General features: G+C 50.8%; 1 protein-coding gene across 1 annotated transcript in view; it reads right to left on the bottom strand.

Moving 5' to 3' along the window:
• Positions 1–8,163: 8,163 nt before the first annotated feature.
• Positions 8,164–24,630, bottom strand: part of CNGB1 (cyclic nucleotide gated channel subunit beta 1) — a 28,465-nt gene continuing 11,998 nt past the window's right edge. Inside the window, exons 17-34 of the mRNA XM_053987185.1 lie at positions 24,176–24,413; positions 22,747–22,870; positions 20,166–20,261; positions 19,626–19,783; positions 19,288–19,467; positions 18,441–18,649; positions 17,544–17,594; positions 17,345–17,431; positions 16,927–16,991; positions 16,388–16,510; positions 15,219–15,360; positions 14,832–14,991; positions 14,108–14,205; positions 13,935–14,018; positions 13,455–13,573; positions 12,730–12,876; positions 12,081–12,276; positions 8,164–10,467 (exon numbers count right to left, since the gene is read on the bottom strand). Coding sequence (XP_053843160.1) covers positions 10,255–10,467; positions 12,081–12,276; positions 12,730–12,876; positions 13,455–13,573; positions 13,935–14,018; positions 14,108–14,205; positions 14,832–14,991; positions 15,219–15,360; positions 16,388–16,510; positions 16,927–16,991; positions 17,345–17,431; positions 17,544–17,594; positions 18,441–18,649; positions 19,288–19,467; positions 19,626–19,783; positions 20,166–20,261; positions 22,747–22,870; positions 24,176–24,413 — 2,490 coding nt within the window. The 3' untranslated portion in view covers positions 8,164–10,254. The remainder of the gene's footprint in view (positions 10,468–12,080; positions 12,277–12,729; positions 12,877–13,454; positions 13,574–13,934; positions 14,019–14,107; positions 14,206–14,831; positions 14,992–15,218; positions 15,361–16,387; positions 16,511–16,926; positions 16,992–17,344; positions 17,432–17,543; positions 17,595–18,440; positions 18,650–19,287; positions 19,468–19,625; positions 19,784–20,165; positions 20,262–22,746; positions 22,871–24,175; positions 24,414–24,630) is intronic.

Genomic DNA, 24,630 nt, shown 5'->3' on the forward strand with positions numbered 1-24,630 from the left:
TATTTAACCTACATTTGTAAGACAGCTAAAAAATCCCCCAAATGCCAGAAAATATGTAACTCCTCCTACTCTCCCTTCGAGCAACCTGATAACCTGGTCTAGGAATGCAGGCAGGAGCACACCTGATACCTGAAACCAATTGTATGTTGGGATGCTCCCTGTAGAGAATTCCCACCAGAAGCATCAGACAGCGTGAGAACGTGTCCCCAGAGCACAATTAATTATAAACCAGCTCATTATTCTAATTTTGCTCCTCCTTGAGGAGGTGAGGGGATTTCTCGGCTTTGCTGAGGCACGGTTTGCCAAGCTGACATGAAATGCTTTGCAAAGCAGGAACGAGCCCCCTGCATTCCTACATTCCTACATTCCTACATTGCCATTTCACACAATGTCAGGAGTTTTAATTAAGTCTTAGCATGCTCCTGAGAAATTTAATACTCATTTTAAAGTTCCCTAGTTGCATTAATTCAACCCCGAGGCTCTGATCCTTGCGATAGGGTTATGTGGAACTGGGTGGAGAGCAGGAGCTGGGCAGGGGTGTTTCAAGGATCGCTGCCAAAATCCAGCACACTGGGATGCTGCTTCGGCTGGTGGTGGTGTCTCTGCAGCTCAGCACCTCGGCCAAGCCCCTCGAGCCAGTTAGGCTGGGTTTGGGCAGCCCAGGGCAGCCCAGAGCCTGTCCACAGCCAAGGATCTGTTCGCTCCGCCTGGGAGCTGCTGCATGCCTGGCTCAGCTCTGCCTCTGTCCCCCATGCAAATCTCCTCTATATCAAGCAAATGGCAAAAGCAACACCTTTTTCAACCTGCTGCATTCAGGCAGACAAAAGCTCTGCTGTGCTGGCAGCCAGGGCAGTGCCATGTGAGATGTAGCAGCCTTTGGGTGGGTGACTCTTCCACCCTTCCGAATTTCTTATCTCAGACTTCAGTGCACACATCTAACCAAAGCTCAGCCTCCTTCTCCCTTTTACCTACCTTTTATCTTTGTCATATTTTTCAGCTGGCTTCAGGAACAACTTGGGTTTGGCTTTAATGCCTGTGCCTTGCCTAAGCAAAACAGCGCTGGGCTCATCCTGTGCCTCTCTGGCTGCTGGGGAGTGGGGAGCTGCTCTGTGGGAGGACTGCAGCTCACCTCCTAAGTCATTAATGTTTCATGGCATTAATCAACACAGGCTCCTGCTCATAAAGCGCTTCTTAGAAACAAGGCTAAGAATAAGCACGAGGTGTCCTTGCTGAGGCTAAACCCTCTCTGCTGCCTGGGGGATGCCCGTGCTGGTTGGAGCAGACCCAGAGAGTGGGCAGCTTGACACCAAGTGAATTCCATCCAGGCTATTTCAACCAGCAAATAAAAATTCTGGCTGTACTGGAAAGATGGTTGCATGCCAGGAGGAGATCCTGGTCCTCCTGGTCTGGAAGGAGCTCACCAGCACTCCCCCAGCCAGTGCTTACAGGGCACCCTGGGACCCTTCACTTGGGACCTTGGGTGCTGTCTGCAATTCTTTCTAACTAAAGAAATGTCTGAAGATAGAAGAAGGTGGGTAATTGGAACCTTTTAACAATTTTACTACTTCTGGTGCTCATTTTCTCCTTGAAGCCAAGCCCCCACAATCCCACTGAGCCTGTTACCCTGGCTAGGTGACACTGCTGACAAGGTGTGCAAAGGCAGGCTTCCCTCTGCACAGTCAGAAAGGAGGGGAGCCATCTCTTTAAGAAATAGATTCAGTTCTTAGCAAACCCATTTATTTTTAGTGCCCTCCAAAATGTGCTTGTCTTTGGAGAAGAAACAAAGCAAACAAAGTAATTCTGAATAATTTAGGGAATAGAGTTTTGGGGCTGCAGTAAATGGTTGTGCTGTGCTGGGGCTGGAGGAATGCAGGGCTCACTAATAACATCCAGCTGATTAAGGCATGGGCAGAGGTAAATCAGTGAGAGCCTCTGCAGGGAAGAGGGAAATATTCCTGTGGTCATAAAGCAAATGCAGCCATGCGAAGGAAAATATTGTGCTGAGCGATGGGCTCGGCTGCATCGCGAGAGCTGCGCCCAACAAAGGGATGAATATGCAAACGAGGTGGGATATTCACCGATGGAATTAAACAGCTTTCCTGCTAACTGGCTTTGACTGCTCGATATCCAGCTGCCTGCAAAGTCCCACTGCGAGTCCATCCTGGCATGGGCACAGCATGCTGGCCCCTCAGGTCCTTGGCTCACTCGTGTCACCTTTCTGTGCCCCAGGAATGCTCAGCAGGCGCGGTCTCAGGGCTGGTGTGTGATGCTGGACCCACGCTGCCCTGCAGGCACCAGGGGGCTGGAAACAGGATCCTCCCTGGATCACCGACACCCGCTGTGGATAATGGATATCCCAGTGCTCACACTGGCAGCAGGACACCAGCAGAGATCCTTCACCACAGCCTGGGCCCAGCCCTGCCCAGGTGTCCATTTGCATCCAGTCCCCATTTCCCTGGCACCGGAGGGATGCTCCCACTGCCTCCACTCACTGCTGGGTGATTGCTTCCCTGCTTTTATCTACACTGAGCTGGAGCATTCCAGCCCACCCCATGCTATCACAGCTTCCTACTCACCAAGGAAAAAGGCTGAGGTCTTTTGAGTTTAACTTACTGGAGCATATTTCATGGTAATTTAATTATTATGGACCTAACTGGGACCAGATTTTTTTTTTTTTTTTTAATTCTAAGGTGCAATTGAGATGATGAAGAAAACTGCATTCAGTTAAGAGTAAGTCACCAAAGACACCCATGAATCTACCTGCCAAAATTTTACAGGAAAAACAATGTTTTCTTGTTAACACAAAAATAGATGCATAACTACCACAGCCACTCATCCTGTTTCAAAACAAAAGCAAAATTTCTTGTTCCTGTGTTGGTGCTTCAAACATTCTTTCTCAGCAGACTATAGAATTACAAACTGCACACACAGTGCTGGGATCTGTCCTCAAAGCAGGCTTTACACCCAGTAAGGGTCTTCTGCTTCCTGGCTGAGCCAAGGGAAGCTGGGGAAGACAAGCAAAGGAAACACTGAATTCCAGCCTCCTGCTATGGTTTAGGGAAGAAGGAGCAGCACAGCACTGTGCAAGACTATTTTAGAACAGAAAAGTTTTACATCTACGCCCAATGAATATTAAACAGCCACACGCTTCAGCTCTGCTGCCTGCGCCCGGCGCCGCGTGAGCAGATTTAATTTCTCTTTATGGAGAGGAGCAGACCCACACCCACATTTTAATGCATGTGCCTTAGAGGTGAACGGGATGTGAAGGGTGAACCCGAGTCTTCTCTGCCAGGAGATCCCTTCAGCAATCACTCACAACTGGAAAAACAAGGAGACATTAAGGAAAAGCTGGCAGCGCAGGCAGGGTTTATGCAGACTGACATGGAATAAGTGCCAGCTTGCTGGGAGCTTCATGTAAACCTTCCTGGGCTTTCACATCTGTTTGCAGATCCAAGAGAGGTGTCAGGTGAAACAATAAGGATGAGACGGAGACGGAAATGGTACACAAGGTGGGAGCAAGGCATGGCCAGGGCACTCAGTATTCCAGCTGAGGTGGGACCAGGGTTCTCTGGGGCTCAGGCATCTCTATTCAGTTATCTTCACCTTTAACCCACTAGACAAAATGTGCAGCTGAATTAACCCCCTAGGAAGCAACAGCAAAATAAACACAGAGACTGTTTGCAAACATCCAGGGACATTTCATGAAAACAACTCCAATCCAAAGGCATTGAGCTGGTCTTCATCCCCAGCCTTTGATTTTGACACAGACTATGCCTTGCTTGCCCCCAGCCCACACCACTGCTCTCACCTGTGGAGCCATCCAGGCCAACCCTGGTCCTGGGCACTTTTTCTGGAAGCATCCTCCTCCACAGGTGAGTCTCCTCATGATGCCCATGAGTCTGCAGAAACCCTCGAGGCTGCGGCGCTCACACTCCTTGCCGTGGGCAGGGATGCTCTCCACAGCCTGCATCCTGCTCCTCCTGCTGCTCCCCCAGCTCCAGCCCTGCACCGACAGTCCCGCCAGCACCCACAGAGTGTGCATGGCTCAGCACAGCCTGGGAAGGGGTGCTGAGCTCTGGGAATGGTCCGTGGTCCAGATCACATTTCTCAGACACCAGGAGTGAGCCGGGCTGGCCGATGCTGGCAGCAGCTCCCTGGGGTGGGATCCTTCCCTGTGCTTTTCCACACGTGGTGCCACAGGGCTGGCACACCAGCACTGAAAAATCGTTGTCTTTTCATCAGGGGCTTTGTTGACTCTGTCCCAGCCTCAGGGGTCCCTAAGTGAAGCCCCCCTGCAGTTCTCCTCTTCCCTGATTATGGACCAGTAAACGCTGTTGTAAAGATGGTCCCTAACGTGTCCTAGATGGACCCCAAAAGGTCCCAGTGCTGGTGCAGAGACAGGCTGGTGGGACTCCCCAGGGATGCTCCCCTTGTTCCAGCCTCCCCAGCAAGCTGAGGCAGAGGATGGCTCCTGCACTCGGTGTTGCCTTCCCCGCTGAATTTCTCAGCCCATCTCTTGTGGCTCTATCCCATCCATGGTAGAGACAGGGATAGCGCTGTCCCCTCTGCTCCCATCTGCCAGTGCATTAAGAAAATGAGAGCTGATTAGAGTCCGTCCCCTCCCGAGCACCATTGGTCCCCAGCAAACTGCTGACAGCACTGATGTGGGGGCAGCGGCAGACAGGTGGACTTCCCTCTGCCCACAGACATCCAGTTTTAGATGGGTCTGGGGTTGCTTGGGTCTGAGCATTTCCTATGGTCACAAGAAGTGCTTTAACTTCAGGAAATTAATGTGCTAATTTGATTTTCTTTTTTCTATTGCCTGTTAAGAGGTTGGTTCAGGCAGTGCCTCTCCTTGCAGCCCTGCTCCTCCATTGCACACTATGCAAGGATGCCGAGATGGGACAGGAAAGAGCTTCTGTGTACCCACAGCACCCCATTAACCCACAGCAACTGGAAGGCCCCTGTAGCACCAAAAAGTCTCCTGTTTCTCAAGGCAGGCCAGCTGGAAAGCCCCATTTCCCTCCCATTAATCTCCACCTGCCAGCACTTTCTAGAAGGCAGTTAAGAACATTGAAACTGGGGAGATTTGCAAAATAAACAGCGATCAAACGCAAAGCCCGGGGTTCCTGCTCCGAGGGCGTCTGCCAAGACACACAGATCGTATCAGGCTAATTTACAAAAGGAAAACCGCCCTAATTAGTGTTCAGGAAAGCACTTTAATGAGAAGAGCATTAGTGCAAAAAGCAAGAGTGCCAAGAGGTCAAGCTGCTCCTAATGCCAGAAAAACAGGAAATGGGGCATAGCTGATCTCTGCCCACCCAAGCCGCAGCACTACTTTCTCATTTTTTTAGTAATATCTCAGGCTATTAGTGAGGAATTTAGAAAAGCCGGAGCGTAAAGCCCAGTGGCAGGGCAGAGCCTCCGTCGGCAACAAGCTCTGATCATCGCGATGCCAGGTGTGGATAGGGCTCCCTGCAGCCACCTCCCCTCCTTTTTGGGGGCAGAGTGCAGGTTTTATGGGGTTCCCCCTGTGAAGGGAAGAGCAGAAGCCCTGTCAGTGCCACAGCCGCCTCTCGCCTGCCGGCGGCTCTGACGGGGGCCAGTAACCATGGCAGCGGAGGGATTTGCACGTGATATTGGTATTTCTGCAGCACAAAAGAGCCTCTTATCTAGAATGAGTAACTGGTCTGGCTGGTCTTCATTCCTCTGGTTATTGCTAAGGCAGAGCATCATGGGGCAGCTCATGTGATGCTCACCATGGGGCAAATTCGGACCATCCGCGTAATGCTCCCGCTGGGACACATCCAGATCATCCACGGGGAGAGACATGAGGGGCTCCAGGATGCCCTGGATGCTCCCCCAGCCCCGCAGCAGCAGTCCCACTGCGGGAGGCAGAGCCAGCCCTCCCCACCACTTCTGACAAATAAAGCTGGGAAGGGAGCAGTGATTATCCCGGTGAGCTCAGGTTTGCAAAATGAGCATCTGCAAACCGTGTGAAGCAATTTGGGCCACGCTGGTTGTCCCCAGGATGTCACAGCCCAGAGCTGGCAGGGATGCTCCCTGGCATCCCCACAACCTGATTTGTCTCACTTCTCCAGTTGTTTATGTTTCTTCTCAAATTTCTTCCAGTTTATTGAAGAAAACAGTTTTGAGACTTTAACTGTTTGACTTCCAGTTCTTCTCATGCATGAAGTGACTTCTAAAAGCAGGGAAAGCTGCATGGAAGAACGTAGGTTTCTAGGCTTCAATTCTTCAGATGATCAAACCCAGCTCACTGATACTGCACAGATCTCCCTTAGACATTCACCCAAGGGCATGAACCAAAGCGGGAAAGTTTCATCCCAAAACCAGAACAGGTAAATGAGGAAAGAATGAGAAAGGAAAAGGTCACTGAGCCTGAGCTCAGCCTAAGCTGCTGCTAACAAGAGCTGTCATGGGCATCCATAGGTTTGTGAATCTCTGTGTGGCCCCTTTCCAAAAGGTGGTCTGGTGTTTTTTCAGGGTGTTAAGTCCAGTGGGACCATTACTGCACTTGAAAGGAGCTGTGTGCTCAGAGCAGAGAAAACCAGACTTGGATTAGCTCCATTTTAGGGGAAGGTAAAAGGGATTCAGACAGATTTATATGCAAGTGTCACTCAAAGCAGAGCTACACAAAGGAAAAAATATATATAGACCGAAAAAGTGGTTTACAGACTGTTCCCAGAACTAGGAGTGTGTCCTGCTGGTTAAGGTCTGCAGGTTTCAAGGTTGAAGTGCTTAATTTTATTTCAAGTTTTCTAATTAAACACCATTTAACTGGGCTTTCCATTTATCCTGCAATTTCTTTCTGGACCTGAGTCTAATCCCCAAACCTGCTTATTTGCTTTTACTTTCGTTACAACCTTATCAGTGATTAACCTGCAATTGCACTTAATCTTTTTAAAAGATTTCTCTGGCTATAAATACAGAGAAGCTACCTGCCCTGTTTCTGTCCAGGGGAAAATAACTTCCTCCACTGTCAGATGTCTGTGGTGGGTTATACTATTCCTTCTGTCAGCTGATTTTTCTAATGGGAGACATTTGTCTTCTCTAACTTCCTACAGAACATTGAATCACTATCAGTTCCCTGAAAGACACAGGCCACAAGGAATATGAATACATCCCCAGTATAAAAAAAATTAATTACATATATAAAAATACAAACAGTGTATATAAAGCCTCCAGAAAAGATGTTACTGGTGACAGTGAGGCAAAACCTACAACATTCCTACAGCTCCAAAGACAAGCTCTGCTTCTTCCTCCAGCTCTTCTCTATTCCACTTATTTCACTAAAAAGCAGCAGCAGCTAAAATATCACTGCAAGAAGACCTGGTTTCTATGGCAATAAGCAGCTGCCCATCAAGATTCCCCAAGTGCTGCATTAATATAAGAGAGGATCTCATATCAGATTGACCCAGCACTTAAGGACATCAAGAGGAATGAGCAAAAACTAGTGAGAAATGCAGTAAAGGTACATGGAGTGTTACCAAATCCATCAGGAATGTTCCAAGGGCAGTGGAAGGAGTACCCAGTGATGAGTGCCCTCTGCAAGATATTTATTGGAACCAATGCAAAGGGAACCCATTGCAAATACAGCAAAACTGGTAAATGAGTGGAATTTAAAAGTTCAACAGAAGAAAGCCAAGCCATGGCAACCCTCAAAACAAGAGGCACTAAAGTCTCTGTCCTCTGTCATCTCTAAATAGTCCTGCAGAGCAAACAGACCTGAGCTCAACTCCCCAGCCCAGCCTGCAAGTCTAGCCCTACCTTGACCTTAATTATTACCTGGAGAATAATCTCTCCAAAGAACTAAAGCCATAAACAGATCACAGAGAAGGATAATTTCAGATCTCCCCATGGTTCCAGAATAACCAGTTGTGTATCCATCACCATCTCATGCTGTGTGTTGAAAACTAAGGTCTTCAAGCAATCTTTGCTATTTCAGAAGGTTTTTTTTTTCCCCTCCTATTGGTGATTAAAGGCAAATTACATTTCTACTACCAGTATTATGTGACCTCTGAGCCTCTCAATTATTTATTGGGAAATATGAACTGCATGTGAGGATTTTCTGGCTCTGTCAGTGCATGAGTGAGCAAGAAGTTGAAAAACAGCTGGAATGTTGAAATAAATCCACACCAAATAAATGGTAATCTACATGGTGTTTATTGTAGATACAGTGAATTATGAGAGCAATTACAGCCCACTATTTATTTAAACACTATTTCTAAAGAATATTAAATCATAGAAATAAATAAGAGCCCCAGTTTGATTTTTGCACATTTCCTGGTGTGATTATATAAATATTTATTTAAAGAGTGCAAAAACCCCCAAACTTTGCACTCCCTACCAAAATCTTCTACCTGGGAGGAAACCACTTGCAAATGACTGAGCATAAAAGTATTCAGGGAGGTTTGGGTGAGTGCAGGCTCTCCCCTGCAATGTGATGGCTTCAGACCCTGCTGCAGTATAGTGGAGCTCATCAAATTTGTTTAAAAAGAAAGCAAGACATTATTAACTGTGGTGTTATATTTTAGTTAAATGGTATGCTCTGTCTCGCAACAATTAACTAATGCTAACATCTATTCTGGCTTTATTTTTTGCCACAGAAACCCATACACTTTGCAAGAGAGGGGGGGGAAAAGCAACAAAAGAAGATCCCAAAGGAGGTGAAGGTCAGCCCTGTGCTGCTGATGGGAAGAGGGATCACCCAGGGGGTGACACCAGCACTGCCACCCTTCATTGTGTCACAGCCAGACCTGTGGAACCTGCAGCACTGCTCACTGCATTTGCTGAACACCTGAGAAGTCCCTTGGCCATGGTGACAGGGCTGCTCCCTGCAGCAAAACCTGCCCCAGCTTTTCCTCCACAGGGTGGAAAGTGGCTCCTCTCAATGGAGCCAGTGGTGCTGTGGGAACATGGACAGCCAAAAACTTGGGGAGGATCTGCAAAGCCTCATCCATGCACTGCTTCTCACCACCTCTCAGCTCACCAGCAGCTCGCTCTGCTGGGTGCTGGCTTTGAGGAGGATGAGGAAGGAGCTGGTGGTGCTGGTAGAAGATGGAACACCTTGAGCCATCAGCTGGCTGCTGGCTGCTGACCAGATGTTTGCCTTCCCCTCCAGCACCAGGTCCCAGCACAGCTGGGAGAGTGACTTCATGACTTCAGTGATGAGCAGGACCAGAGTGGCTTTTGTCTCCGTGGGAAATGTGGCCAAGAGCCAGTCTGAAGTGGCTGAAGGGCTGGAAATTGCCTGCTGGAAATCTGGATGTCACTGAGGTCCAGCAATGAGTGCAGGGGAGCACCTGCAAGCTCGTGCACACTTGTGGCATGTTACAGGCTCTGAAACACTGTCTGGGAGAGGAGAGCACTTACTGCACTTCTCTTTCCCCTCCCAACTGGGAACCAACTCAGCTTTTCCCTTCCTGCTCTCTGTTTATCCCTCCCAGCAGTGGCAGCACAGAAAAATCCCAAGGTTGGAAAAGAACTCCAGGAACATCTCATCCAGGATTGTGCTTCTCTACGCTTGAAAGATGCTCATCAAATCTCCCCATAAGAAACCCCAATAATGGAGAGTCCACCACCTTCCCAGAGTGGACAGCTGGCAAGAATTCTTCCCAGTGGCAAAGCCAAGGTGGTCTTGGCACCATGAGGGGACCCTCAAGCATCTTGCAGTCTGTGCACTTGGGGACAGAGCTTGGCATTCTCATGACAGCTTGATTTGCTCCATGCTTGGCCTGTGAGCATAGTCCACATCCTTTTCAGATGAATCACTGCCCACTGCTGCTGTCAACCTTGAGCCCAACACAGGAACCTTGTTGTTTTTTTTCCCTTGGTTGTTTCTAGCCAAGCAGTGACTCAGCTGTCAGAGGTGAATAACTCTTCATGCTTTGTTTGAACACTCATTAACCATCCAGAGCCATAAAAAGCAATTTTTCCATAGCTGTCCTTCCACAAGGCTGGATTTCAAAGCAAGAGGGCTGACCTGAGATTTAGTGGGAAATTCATAAAGGTGCTCAATAGATCTGCAGAGCAAAGAAACCCTATATGGTTCTGGGTCAAATGGCAGAGGGTTTTATCAGCAGTGATTGAGGGTCTGGGCAGAAGAGAGAGGCAGATCCTACCCACAGCACATAGCAAAACCTACAGCCACTGCATGGAAATCATTAACAAGAAAAATCTGCTAGCCCAGGCATTTGCCTGACTCCTACGCCTGCCCTGGGACCTGCTGCTGTTTCATTGCTCTTCTTTTTTTTCATCTTTCTCTGAAATCTCAGCAGTAAGGATTTCCTCATCTTCTTTTGCTGTGGAAATCACACGAATGGTGACTGAATGATCAGAAGATTCTGAGGATATTTCTTCTCCCAGGCGGGTCTGTGCTCTGCGGGCCGTGACAGGCGATCTCTGGTGCACTGGTGATTTTGGTGGGGTTGGGCTGACACTGGAACCCTGCAATAAAAAGTTAAAAAAGAGGTAAAAGCAACCTTAGCAGATCCTTGCCCACTATCCCTAACATGGCAAAGCTGGACAGGAGTTCTGTGGTTCCACCACAGGATCTCTGCTTTGGGATGTCAGCTTGAGGCCAGAGATGCTCCCTGCAAGAGGGGCTGCTGGATTATATCCTGCATGTCTTGAGAAGCACAGAGAGAGGAGCACAACAGAGCTCTCTCACATCTGCACTAACTCTTGTTTTGCTCCTGAAGCTTCTGGAGGGGCTGGTCTTGGCCAAACCTGGCACTGGTGCTGCTGTGAGGGAGCAGTCCCAGACTGCCCTGCCCTCCTTTAGAGAGGAGCCTCAGAAGCCTGCCCCAGGGACGTGCCAGGGAGAGGGAGGTTAGCAGGGTCCTGCTCACCCACTGGTGGGGTCAGCTCCCCGTACAGGCACCCTTCAGCACTGGGCTTGTTTTCACTCGTTCAGAGCCCTCAGTGCCACTGCTCACTGCTGCTGTTAACTGATTAATGTTAAACACAACATTGTTTGAAGCTTCTCATGCCTCTGAAGGACTGCAGAAATGCAGCTATGCCTGGCATCAACCTGGTGTTTACCCAGCCTCAAGGTCACTGCACTCCCTATCAGCTCCTCCTTCCCCTCCCTCTGCACATCCAGATGTGATAAGAGTGCCTGGTTCCCTGCTGAGAAGAGTAACAACAGCGTCTGCGTGGAGACAAAACTTTCCTTACAAGTTTAGTTGAGACAGTTGGAATTAAAAAAGGGGGAAAATAAAAGGACAGGGCCATTTTCCTCTTCAGCTCCTCATGGCAAAAAGCAAGGGGTTCCTGCAGAGGTGGCAGGATTGTCGCTATTGGACACAAAATGAGTACACAGAAGTTTGGTAACTTCAAAGAGAAAAAAGAACTAGTTTTATTCAAACATCTGGAATTTATAGAATTCTAAAGGTGACCGTGGATTGGAGGATGGAATTACCACCTCCCCAACCACACTGGTCCAAAGATCAATCAATCATTTCTCTCCACCTACAGAGAAATATGTAAACTATTCTATTTATACATGAAATTGTGTGGGAACTCTGACTCTCAAATAAGTAAACATTATCAGAAGGCTAAAGAGGTTTTATGAGAACTTTAAAACTTTTAAAAGAACAATAAAAGAAAACTTAACACTTTTAAAAATCAGAGCAACACAGGATTGCCTGCTGTGGGAGCTTCTGTCCCAACCACTTGGGGAAAGCTTTGGAACATCAACTGGGCTGTGGGTGCCCCTGCCAGTACATTGATTAATTATGAGGGGCTCTGCCTCTGCAGGATAGAAGAGACATTCATTCATCTAGCTATAGCCTAGCTAGAAATTAGACTCAGGCTTAGCACGGGTAGGCAAAAATTTAATGTATTTCCCTTTTGTACAGCAAAACAAACCCCTGTGGGACACTGGCACTCCCCCAAAGGCCTGTGCAGGATATTGGGTCACCCCTTCCTGTCTGCCCAAGCTTTGACAGACCCCAACATCCTGAGCTCAGTCCTTTAAGGCACCTTAACCACTCCAGAGCTGGTGGGGAGAGCACACCTGGCACCTAAGGAAGCAAAGCCACGCTCCCCATGCTGACCTGTGCCTCCTGCGTCACCTGCAGCTCCTTCAGCCTCCAGCGGAGCCGCCCCAGGGGCCCCTTGCCCCCCATCCTCCCTGTGGCAGCCAGGGCAGCCCTGAACAGCTTTGGGGTGTCAGCTTTCGGGGGGATGATCAGGGGATCTCCGGGGCCTCCTTTCTCATCTTTGGGTTTGTTGCTGCTTCTCAGCATTTTCCTACAGCACGGAAAGGGAGAGGTGATGTCAGTCCGGGAACATGATCTCTTAGCTGGATTTTATAACGCAGAGAAACCAAGCGTTAAAAGGAGCTTTGTGTGCCTTAGGGAGGAGAGAACAACAAATCTAAGCGATGCTAAAAACTAAAAGGACTCTTTACATAGATTTTTAAGCGAAGGCGCTTTGGCCATGCTCCTTGCCCGGCTCCATCCACTTTGAGAGGCGAATTTTCGCAGCCGGAGCCCCGGCAGGCAGCGCCGAGGGCCGGGTGCCCTCTGCCGAGGGACAGCAGCCGCACCCGGCGTGGGACCAACCCCGGGAGCGGGAGCGCAGCGCCGGCAGCAGGAGCTTTCCCAGGGCTTCACACAGAGAGAAAATCCCCGGAGACTGCGAAGCCCAGGCTCGGCTGGTTTTAAACCCCCGCAGGTTAGAAAGCAGCAGCCCAGCACGCACTTGGCTTTCTTACGCAGCAGCTTCTGAGACTCCGGGTAATGCACCAAAATCTCGTTCAAGTCTTTCTTCTCCAAAATAAAAAGGTTGGCGAAGCCGTGGGCCACGACGTTTGCTGTCCGGCGATTTCCCCCTCCTGCTGCCAGCAAGCTGGGAGAGACAATGCAAGACATCAACACCTCTGTTCACAGGCTCAGAACGGCAAATCCCCTTTACACTCTGCACCTCTCTCGTTCAGGAGGCTCAGAGTTTAATTTTCACTCCTGATGGAATTTATCGTGCACAGTTTTTAAAGAATGATAAAGGGAAACCTTGCATGCAGTACTATATAAAAAATTACTTGCGGGTTTGAAGGGTTAAATATCGCGTTTTACACCAGTCGAGTGTCTGCTGGGCTGTGGGGAGGCAGCAGTATTGCTGTGTTACCAACAGGGCCTTTCATTCCCGTGAGAGGGCTGCATTAATGACTGGGAGACTGTATTTGTGAAACACCTTTTCTGATCAATTTTCCCATTCCTCCATCCATATTCCCCTGTTTACCATCACCAGCTCCCCAGGCAGAAGACAACATGATGACAGCAGGAAAGCTGTAATGTGTGTGTCAGCCGCTGCCCAGCGTTCAGTGCTCTCAGTCACAAAGATAATTGGGATGCTGCTGATCCTTCCACTTCCCACTCTCCTCACCCACAAGCTGTATTTCCCCAGCTCCTTGAAAATGCTCCTCTCACCTGATTTCCCCAAAGACAGATCCAGCTTTCAGAGTCACCAGCACGGATTTGCCGTCGGGTCCCCCCAGCACCTGCACTTGTCCCGCCTGGATGATGTACATCTCACGGCCTATTTCTCCCTGCAGGGAACAGGGAGCTGGCTGGGACGCCCAGAAACAGGGAGACCTCATGGATGCCCTAAGCAGCATCTTGCTGGAGATCCCCATGACCATACTGCGCTCTCCAAGCTCCCAAAATGTCTGGATGGTGCTCACTCCTGAGCATTCTCATCTCAGCATCCCAAAGATTCCAACAAGATTTCCCCTGCTCCCCTGCTGTTCAGAGCTGCAGCAGAAGAGGTCAGTCTTTGTACAGCTGCCACCGAGGATGTTTTTGCTCCAAATTCCCTCCCTGTGAGGTGGCTCACCAGGATGATGGGCCAGGCCTGCCTCTCCCTAGTGCCCTGCACAGCCTGGCCATGACTCCCAAGCATCCCATTACCTTCTTGCACACGTAGTCGTTGGGCAGGTAGACCACTGATCTGAGCCGCTTCAGCATGTCAAAGATCATCTGTCTGTCACAGCCCTGAGCCCAAACAGAGCCAAAACATGCCAGCATTAGTCTGTGCTGGCATGGCAGGCTGTGCCAGGCAGGGCCTGTGCTGCAGAGGGTACCTGGAAAAGGGCCACTTTGCTCACGATGTTGTAGTTCACGTCGATGGCAATGTCCAGCCTCATCTTGTCTGGCAGCTGCACCAGCAGCTCTGACTCATCTGTGAGACAAAGCAGAAAAGTGGCTGCTTCCAGCACTTGATCCGAGAGCGTGTCCTTCATGTGGCAGTGGGGAAGCAGCCCACGTTGTGGTGGCAGAGAGCAGGAGCCAGCTCGCACAGAAAGGTCTCCTCCAGCCTCTGCCCACCCAGCAACCTGCACGTCTAATTCTGAAGTGTGATGGAAAATCACCCTTTGTATATCATTATCCCTGCCCTGATGGCTCTCAGACCACCGAGCCCAAATCAGCTTTTTTCCTGTCCAGGAGGGTGGGCACAGAGGTTCTGGTCCTGCCTGATGACTCACTAGGGTGAGGAGGGTGAGCTGGTGGCTTTGCTGCTGGGCACACTCTGGCCAGTGATCGACAGTCACTGTCCTCTCTCCAGGGCACGTGGGACACTGGACTCAGTGTGCTGTAAGTGATGCCAAGTCCAAAGTGCTGTGACCCAGTGGCAGATTGTAAACTCTATAGGTGGGCAAACAAGCCCCTATGCTGAGGAGTAAAATAAGCCACCCTCCACCCCCAAAATGTAGTGCTATTTGACAGCAACATTTCAGCTCTGCAGAGCAATCACATGAGATAAAACACGAGATTCAAGCCCTCACCCTTGGAGTGGCTGGATCTCACCTAGCATGCCTTGGGAGTGCCACGTGTACTCGTACCACGTCTTCACCCTGTTCTGAACTGTTCTGGGGATCCTGTAGAAGTTCATGTATTTAATGGTGCTGTCCATGCAGCTCCGATAGTAAGTTTGTCCTGCAGTAGCAGCACCAACCACGTCTCTCATCTGAAAGGGAGAGGTGGAAGAGAACTTAAAGCTGCTGTCACTTATCCATCAGCAGGTTAAGCATGCAAGCCAAGCCCTAACAACATCTGCAAGATCCTTTTTGTCTTGCACCGATGCTGAGCAGGTCCTCCCCTGGGGAAAAGAAACCCAGAGAAGCAAACCTATGGATCAAGCCCACCAAAACCACCCCCACCTGAGGCTGTAAATCCCCCCTGACTCCAACTCACCTGCCCTATCATGACAGAGAAAGCAAAGACGCCTGTGAAGTAGTTCAGCAGCTGGAAGACAATCTCAAACAGTGTCTTGGGGTCTGGGAGGCCCCCGATGGTGATGAGGGTTTTCACTGCCCAGTAGTAACAGCGGATGTAGCTGGGAGGAGAAGAGGAGAGCAGAAGAGGAGAAGGGAAGGCAGCTCTGAAGGCATTTCTCTTTCACCCCTCAGCACCGAACTCACAGCCTCTGGCCATGGCAAGCCAGAGCCTGCTGAGAATAATTATGGATGACAAAAGGAAAAACTGAAGGGCTTCGGATTCCCCACCACTCCTGCAGGTACTACTGGAGATGCTACAGGAGCAGGGGAACCAATGGTCCCTCCAGGAACCTCCACCTGGGAGGCTCAGCTCTGGTTACTCCTGGTTTGTGCCATAAACCAGCAACCTATTTTCAGCAACATTTACACTTTCAGAAATCATCAGGGGAAAAAAACGTGTTTGTGAGCAAATTGTTGGCATGGGATTTAGGAGAAGCCAAGTGAATTCCTGATTCCCTGGTCTTGGGCATTCCCTTGGGTGTTTTGTTTCTACCTGAAGATGGACACATTTGAATATCATACAAAATAACTCTCTAGCATTAACACAGGCGTGGGCATTCAGCTTGTGAGCCAAGGACTCTGCCTGTAGCATCAATCACTGACTACACAGGGGACACTTAACATGGGGATTGCCATGGTGAGGGGAAGGGCTGGCCACTGTCCCCATCTCACACCCTGGCTGGTCTGAGGGGCCTGACACAGGGCACAGGGACACACGGTGTCACTCCTCCATCCCAACCTGGCAACAGTCAACACACACAGGAACAGGATTCATACTTTGATCCTGGTTGGCCAGGGAGCATTCCTTTGCTTCCCAGCACCAAGATCCCACTTCTTCAGCCCCTTTAACCTGCAACTGCTTTCCACCTCTGCCCAGCTGCAGCCTCATCTTGCAGCACTGTGTACTACTGCACATCCCATCCCTGCCGTCCTTGTCATTCTCCCTGGCTCCACATCTTCTCCTGGCACTCCCAACCCTTTGCTTCAGGGGTTTTCATGAATCCAGCTGCATCCCAACACCTCCCTCATTGCTCCAGCTCATCGAGCAGGCTGTGCTATGGGAGACCCCCCAGCTCTGGCTTGTACCTGTTTCCTTCCCCATCGTAGACCCAGGTGGTGGAGCCCAGCCCTTCGTAGGCTGAGGCCCAGTAGTAGAGGCAGGAGTTCACGTGCAGGCTGTACAGCAGGTAGGCAGTGGTCCGAATCACTCTGCAGAAAAACCCAGGAGAGAGCAGGAAGGGAGATAATGTCTGCTAGGGAAAGATGTCAGGTTCCCCCCTGGGATCAGGAGGAGCTTTGAAGTGGTGACCATACAGGTGACAGAGCACCCCAACCCTGCTGCTGCCCATTCTGCAGCTCCAGAAGTGCCAAGAAAAGCAGTTTATCTGCTGATGGCTCTTCTTCACTGCCAGCACCCTGTCCCCATGGGCTGGAGAGAGGTGATCCTACCCCTGCAGGCTTTGGGACCCTGATGTCCCACCACATCAGCCAAAGTCCATGTCAGCCATCCCAGGCACAGCAGGGAAAGAAATCTGTGACTCAGAACAAGTGTAGAATGAAGGGAACCTTCCTCCCCAGTGGCAAACAGCAATTCCATGCTCCCTCCTTCCCCCCATGGCCCTCACCTGTAGATGTATGCCTTGGTCAGGATGGCCTCCAGGCGGTTGTTGAACTCGAAGAAGGCCATGTACTGGGAGGAGAAGGAGAGCTGCATGTTCCAGGTTCCCTTGGGAGAGTCACCTCCCCATAAAACCCCTCTGCCCCTCATTTCCCTCCTGCAGCCCCGCTGCAGCAGGGACTGCCACAGGCAGATTTGTCTCCATCCGTAAGTGCCCTTCTAGTCAAACGTGAGTAGTTTAGGATTGAAATGAAGTGTTTGACCAACAGCCCTGCAAAGCCTTTGGGACACAACTTCCCTCCATTTTATAATCCTCCTGTCATCATCGATGAGTCTGACAAGCCATAGCTCACCCCAGCCAGCACGGGACTCCTCTGTGTGCACTGCAGCTGCTGTTCTGCCTGATTTTGTAAGCCCTGACTCACCTTCAGACAGCGAGGGAAGCGCAGGAGGGGGTTGACACCCACTTTGAAGTAGAAGAAATCCAGGGGCAGGAGGCACAGCACATCCATCTGAAATCCACACAGGGAGAAACCTCAGTGGGGACCTGCAGGAGCCCTGGGGTGGGGCTGAACCCACAGGGCAGATGAAAGATTCAGATGAATAAAGAAAATGTTGACAAACCTTGAAGCGTTGTGATCGCAGGTAGTTCTCTTTCATGGCCTTTTTGTCAGTCTGGTGGGGAACAGGAAGGAGAGAGAGAGAGAGGAATATTGGTTATTGCTTAGAGAAAGGAAAGCTAGGGCCAGCGTGGTCATCCCTGGCTCTCGTCCTCTGCACCACACAGGGAAGATGCTCCCTTTGTGCCTGGAAAGGGGAGAAGAGCAAGCAGAGAAGTCCTGGCTGTATGCCATCTTCCCATCCCACCTTGGGACATCCTGTGTTGATTTTGCATCCCAGGAAAAGCACATCAGAGTGCCAGCACCACAAAAATCAGCATTTGCAGGAGAGACTGCCTGTCAGAGCATCTGCATGGCCACAGGAAGGCTGTACCCTCAAGGTGTGATTTTTCAGTTTGTTTAATTGAATAAGGAAATGAAATCAAGGGCTTCCCTTATCTCAGGCATGCGATCTGTGTGTTCAGATTGCAATTGCTAATGCATCCTGCCTGGTGTGCTCCTGAAAATTAACCCCAGAGTTTGTTATGCCCATGCCCAAGGTTGGCACCACATGGCTGTGCCAGGGCCAGTCAATGAACACCTCACCCCGGGCAGAACCACCCCATGGAGCAGCACCCCGCAGGCATCCCTACCCAGCAACAGGAACCACAGACCACACAGTACTGGATAGGATGGCACTGATTTTATAGAAAAATGGTGTGTTTGGCAGACAAAAAGACTGCTGGCTTATCCAGTCAGTGTCAGGAGAGATGCTCGTGGTCTCTGGGAGTGGACAGAGCCCTGATGGCCGTGGCCAGGGTGAGAGAGCTCAGAGCAGCAGCACCCCTGTCCCCGAGGGTGATGGGGATGGGAGGTCCCACAGCTGGTCCCCAGTGCTGGGATGCAGTGCCCTGCCACTCACGATGATGTCTCCCCCCTGCACGAACTGCAGGCGGGTCTGAAAGATGACGATGTCCAGCAGATAAATGAGGTCACAGAGGTAATCCACCAGCAGCCAGTAGTGGATGTTCGCTGGAGTCTGGTAGGGGAAAGCCCAGCGGACAGGGATCAACCAGCAGTTCCAGTTCCAGGCCATGACAACGAAGAACAGCCACAGCACGTACATCAGATCTGCACACAGGGAACAGCACCACCATCAGCTGGGCACACATCCCTCCTCTGTGGGAATCCACTGCACAGAGGGGTTTCCATCCCCTGACCTGCCCTCAGCACAGCAGGAAAACCTGCAGGAAGTCTCTTGGTGACAGTGTTTGGTTGCAGCTGGGCTCTAGCACAGAGTGAACACCCCTGGCCACAGAACACACCATGTTTTATCAGAAAGCTTCTTCTAACTTGGCTCATTCAGCTATATTTGCTATTGCTCTGCTCCCACAACTCCAACTTCCCTGTTTTTCTTTTTCCCCCCCAGCCATGCTGAACTGGTGGCTGGCTGCCTGAGCCCAGAGGCTTCCAAAGGACTGAGGAATATGAAAGACTAAGGAAAGAGCTGGGCTTCTGTGGGGTGGCCACAAGGCAGTGGAATCTTCTTTTGTGATTTGAATTTTTTTTGGGGGGTATCCACACCACAGGGAAAGCAGAATGCCTAGTCCTGCTCCTGGCACCCACAGCTGGAAGCATTTAGGAAAGCCTGTGCCTTGCAGAGGAATTTAAAAGTCTGTGCTTTAGTGAAAACTAAGTTGCTTCTTGCTTAGTTTTCCTTCCCCAGTCCCACCAGCTTGCCCCAGCCCAGGCTGTGCTCCATCACTCACTGGTGAGGGGGTCGATGCTGCTGGGGAACTGGTAGCTTTTCAGGCGGTCCAGCCAGGGCCGGTGCTTGAACGTGCAGCACAGCATCTCACAGTAGTGGTCATCCCCCAAAGGTTTGTCCCCCTCCAGCTCCCCTCCTGGGGCAGGCACTGGTGCTGCTGCAGGTGCTGGCTTGGTGGGAGCTGGGAGAGGCCACACAGTTATTTCAAAGGGCAGAAAAATCTTTTTACTGCAGGTTTTCATAAGGTCTTTAAATTGTTAATAAAACAGCTGCCTCCCAGAAAACACAGCGGGTATGGGGACCCAGCAGGGAAACACTCCCAGCCCCACCTGAACTCACATGCCACAGGGCTCTCCTCATCCGAGGTGACATCGGAGTCAATCAGCTTCTCCTTCACCTTCTCAGTCCTCTCTTTGAAGAGCCTCACCAGCTCCTGGAGCCGGCTGTTGATGACGGCGCTGCTCAGGCTCGAGGCCGAGCCGAAGCGCTCGGGCAGGCTGTGGGGACACCAGGGGCATTTCATGCAGGTAAGAAAGGGCAGGGCAGGGTCATGGGATCATGGAAACCTGGAATGGTTTGGGTTAGAAGGAACCTTAAAGCTCATCTCATTCCAACCTCTCTGCCACGGGCAGGGACACCTCCCACTAGACCAGGTTGCTCCAAGCCCCATCCAGCCTGGCCTTGAACCATGACCCAGTGTTGACCCATTCTTTAACTACAGCATCTGAATTTGGATTTACCTGTGTTTATTTGGGTATTGTGTAGTGAGAAGAACACCAAGTGGCACGGCTCCCTCTCCTAAAGGATATTTGGGATCTTTCCACCCAAGCCCCAGGACGTGAACCCCTGGTGATCCGGAGCCCTGGGCCCATTGCTCACCTTTCCCTCTGCTCCTCGTCCCAGCCCAGCACTCGGCTGGGGGGTTGGCTCACCAGCCCCTTGTCCAGAGCATCCTCTGGGAGCAGTCGCTTCCTCCTGCAAGACACAAACACAGGGACCAAGGGTTGGCTTGGCTCCCATCCCTCCTCCCCCTCCCAAGTGTGACCTGTTTTCCATTCCCCCTTCTCCTACTGGGGTTGTTTCCCCTAATTTTTGACATTGCCTGGAGTAGTTGGGAGTGAACCCCCCTGCTCCTTTCCTGCTAAAGCCCTGTTTCTCCCTGAGCACCAATAAGCCCTTGGCTCCATGGACATGCAGCCACTTGGCAACTCAATTTGGGTACCTGGCAAGATGCACGGAGGGCTGGCATCATCCTGTGCTTGCCCCCAGTGCCACAGCTTCACATCTCTGCAATTCCAGAGGCAGGCAAGGAAAGATCAATGCCAGCAATGCCTAGAGCTAGTGTCCTAACACAGCTGGGGGCTCCCTTTGGCACAGATGGGTTTCTCAGGTGACTTCCTTACATGTGGGCAAGAAAGGTGTCAGAAGGGAAGATGAATATGAAGATAACAGTCCCAGCAAAAATCTAGACTGGTTGGCAAACCTGTAGCCAAGCCCAGAACTTTAGCTGTGATGAACTGCTGATCCCACTGGCCATGGCACAAAATGTCTCAGTGCTGTGTGGAGCAGGAGAAGGCAGGATGCTGAGGGAGGTCATCCTGCCATCACAAATCTCCCAAAGAAATGGGAGTCAAATGGGATTCAAATGCTGTGAACCCACCACCTTCAGCCTCGCTGGCTCCCAGGGGTGTCCTGCTGGGAGGTGGAGCAGGTGAACAACACTGATGAACCTTCACTTCCCAAGTGCCCTGTGCAGGGGTGGAGGAAACCCACAAACCCCTCTTTTAAAGTACTCTCAAATGTGGATGGAGGAGTTCCCAAAACATCAGTTTGGAGAAATAGTCGTGCCAAGGTCTATATTGTTGTTAGGACAACATCCATTGCCTCTCACCAGTCTCCAGCTGCCCTTCCCCTGCCTCTGTCCCCTCAGGGCACCACGCTCTGACCTCACCCCTGAGCAAGCCCAGATGCCAGCACTGGCAGCCCCTTGCCCTGTAAGGGGCACCCTGCAGCAGACACACACCCTCAGTGAGCAGCCAGCTGGGGGGGAAGGGTGTCACAGCCTGAACCCTGCTCAGGTTTTGGTTCCTCTTGGAATGCTGCAGGCAGAGGCCAGAGGCCCTGGAACATGTGGCATGCACAGGGTCCCTGCCCACACGGCATCAGCCAGGGCATCCTGGCAGGGTCTGCAGGAGCTTGTTTCCAGGCTCCAGCCAGGTGTGTGGCTCATTTGCAATAAGTCTTTTATGACTCTTTCTAAACCTTGTTCACTCCAATCCTTCACAGAGCCATGGAGGAAATAACTCCAGACTGTGGCCAGTAGAAGGGATTTGGGGATAACTGGGGGACTGCTCAATGCACAGTTTTGTCTTCTTCCTCTGGAAACACCAGCAGGACATGAGCATTTTCCTTCTGTCTCGCAATAATTAATTTTTATTTCTTTATGTTATTTCTTTATGCTTTTAAAAATACCCAGTGTTGTTTGAAGACCCTCCCTGGAGACCCAGCAGAAGGATTGATATGCTCACACGTGTAACTGCAAATATGTTTAAAGCTGTCAGTATTTTCACTGCAGGTATCTTACATGAAGTCTTGGGCTCTGCTGTCCCAGTATAAATACCTGTTCAACAGACTGGGTTGTGGACATTTTACCATTTTATTTGCTCCTCCAGGAGCAAAAACTAAAAGATCCAAACTATTAAGTGAGAATGACTACAGCACCTGGTTTTCAGCACAGAAAAAATTCCCACTTTAGCTTTTATTTTGAATTCTGTGCAAGACTGACCCTCAAAAAAACCTAGTGCCACAACAGAAAAAAATCCATCAGCTTCCTCCAGCCTAAATTTTAAAGCTCAGTTTTAATCCTCGCTCTCTCTAAGCATAGAATCACTGAATGATCTGGGTTGGAAGGGACCTTAAAAGACCATTTAGTCCAGCTCCCTGCCATGGGCAGGGCCAGGTAGCTCCAAGCCCCATCCAATCTGGCCTTGAAAATTTTGCAGGATGGGGCTTCCACCCCTCCTCTGCAAGCTCAAACCCAGGGGGACGTGCTGCAAACCCTTGTAGCAAAGATACAAGAAGAAAATTGATTATTTTTAAGATGCAGGCTCATATCCAGCACATAGTCCCTCTGTGCTCTGAATTTGGGAACAGAAACAGGTGGACAACAGACAAATGGGATTTGACCATGGCCTGGGGATCAATCCCATCTCCAGGAGGACACACAGACAGGGCTGTCCCTGGCCACAAAAGCTTTAAACAAAATGTAATTTAAAAAACGCAAACAAGAGGCAAGGAAGGCTTTGGCCATGTCCTCCGCTGTGCACTGGGGTGACACCCGCTGCACCAGTGTCCAGATCTGCTGGGAATGAGCATCTCCACGTGGCTGTGCAAACGCTGCTGTGCTGGCAGCCCGGGGGGAGCTCGGGGGGAGCGGGGGCCGCGCCTGGCGGAGCCGTACCTGGGGGATGCTGCGCCGGGCACCGCCAGCAGCTCGGGAGCCGGCAGCGCTCCATGGCGGCCGTGGAGCTCCACAGCACGGCCTGGGCTCTCCACATCCTCCATCTCCACGGTGGGGGCATCACCTGCTCCGCGGGGAAGGACAATAATGGCAGGTGAGGGGGGCTCCCCACAGCCAGCTGCTGCCCCAGAGCTGCCCCCAGGCCCTGCAGCGTGTGGGAAGGACTCTCCTTCTCCCTCCGTTCCCTTCTTGCCTGGCTCTCCTTTCTCCTAAGCATTTGGAGCACTTATTTATCTTTTTTTTTTTTTTTTTCCTTTCTCCCCAGTTTTTAACACTCTAAGAACTGCCATCTGCTGCCCTTCTGCTTGCCCAGCTTGCAGCGACTGCAGCTACTCCACCTGAGTGTTGGGTTCCTGTGGTTTGGAAAACAATGGAGATTAGGATTCCCAGCTGCAGGTGCTATGCAGGAACCCAGGATTTCCAGGAGCAAACCTGCCTCCCAGGGTGTAGAGATTCTTCTGGTTCTTCTGAATGTAAACATATGGATTGTCTCAGCTCTGAACCACACAATGTTTGCTTTTCACGCAGAATAAGGCACTATTTAAATAAGCATTTATGGCTTCTTTCTTCTGCAGAGGTAATAAAACTGCTTCCTGCCACAGGCAAGGTGAGAAGCAGGAAGGTTGGATGTTCATAGTGGGTAAAGAAAGATACTGGTTGTTCAATGGAGAAATTGCACTGGGGGCTACCTTGGCCAGACCCCACAGTTGCTTGGCTGTGAAGTATGATATCTTTCTTAGCTATTTAACAAAATAAAATGAATTCCTGCAGGATTTCTTCTGTGGGAGGTTTTCACACATCTGAAAGACCCCATGCACCTCCTCCTGCTTCACACTGATGTGAAGCTAGTGGATCAGTGTGTGGCTTGACTAAATGCCTGAGAAAAGGCCTGTTTGGGTGGCAAAGTTAAAATCCTGTTGCATGTAAGGAAAAGCAGCAGAATTCAGCTTGCTGGTGAAAAACAAAGCAAAGCAAAGCTGCAGAAAAGGCAGAAAGCCATGAACAGCAAACCTCCACCTTCCTCTCCTCTTAGCATGAGCAGGTTGCACAAATGCTGGAGAGAAAACTGTGTGTGGTGATATTGCACCCTCTGCCTGCAGGTCCTTCAGGAGAGCTTTTCTGAGCAGCTCTAAACACACAGCATTTGCAAACACTCTCTAGGCTTAGCTAAAAAGGCACATAGTGATGAGGCAGAAGCAGACAAACACGTGGATTTTGTTCCCCAGCCTCTGTGCTGCAACATGAAGTGTGCTTTTATTTTTTTTTTTTTTAATTCTTCCCCTCCCCAGAAAGCAACAAAAAAAGCAACTACTCCAGGAATCCCCCTCTAGCTACACAAGGCCGCCATCAAAGCCAACATCTCTAATACCTAGAGGGAATTGCTCCTCAGTGCAAAAATTGGGGTTGACAACTCCAGCCTTTGGCTCGCTGGCGCCAGGGACGGGGGTGCGGGCGGCAGCGGGGGCTCGGCAGCTGGGGACATTGGGGAGCTGCTCCAGAGCCCCGTGGCCAGCAGGGGACGGGTCCCTGCCAGCCCGCGGCTTGTCCTGCACCAGCCGGTGCAGCTCGACGTCCCGGGCCCGCCCGGCCATGCTGCTAGCAGCCTGCTAGGTGCTTCAAGCAAAGGACAAGGCATCTGAAGCTGCAACAGAACACAGAGTGGTTTGAGAAGGGAGGGCTGTGTCACGGCAGGAATGCGGGGCCGGCCGGGGTTTGGGGCTGCCTGCTGCTCACAGCGCTTGGTGGCAGCGGTGGGCGTCCTAGCACGTGTTTGTCATGGAACTGTGGAAGGTTAAGGGCTGCAAGGGACCTCAAAGGGCATGT

This window comes from Vidua macroura, chromosome 11, assembly GCF_024509145.1.
Source record: "Vidua macroura isolate BioBank_ID:100142 chromosome 11, ASM2450914v1, whole genome shotgun sequence".
Lineage (NCBI taxonomy): Eukaryota > Metazoa > Chordata > Aves > Passeriformes > Viduidae > Vidua > Vidua macroura.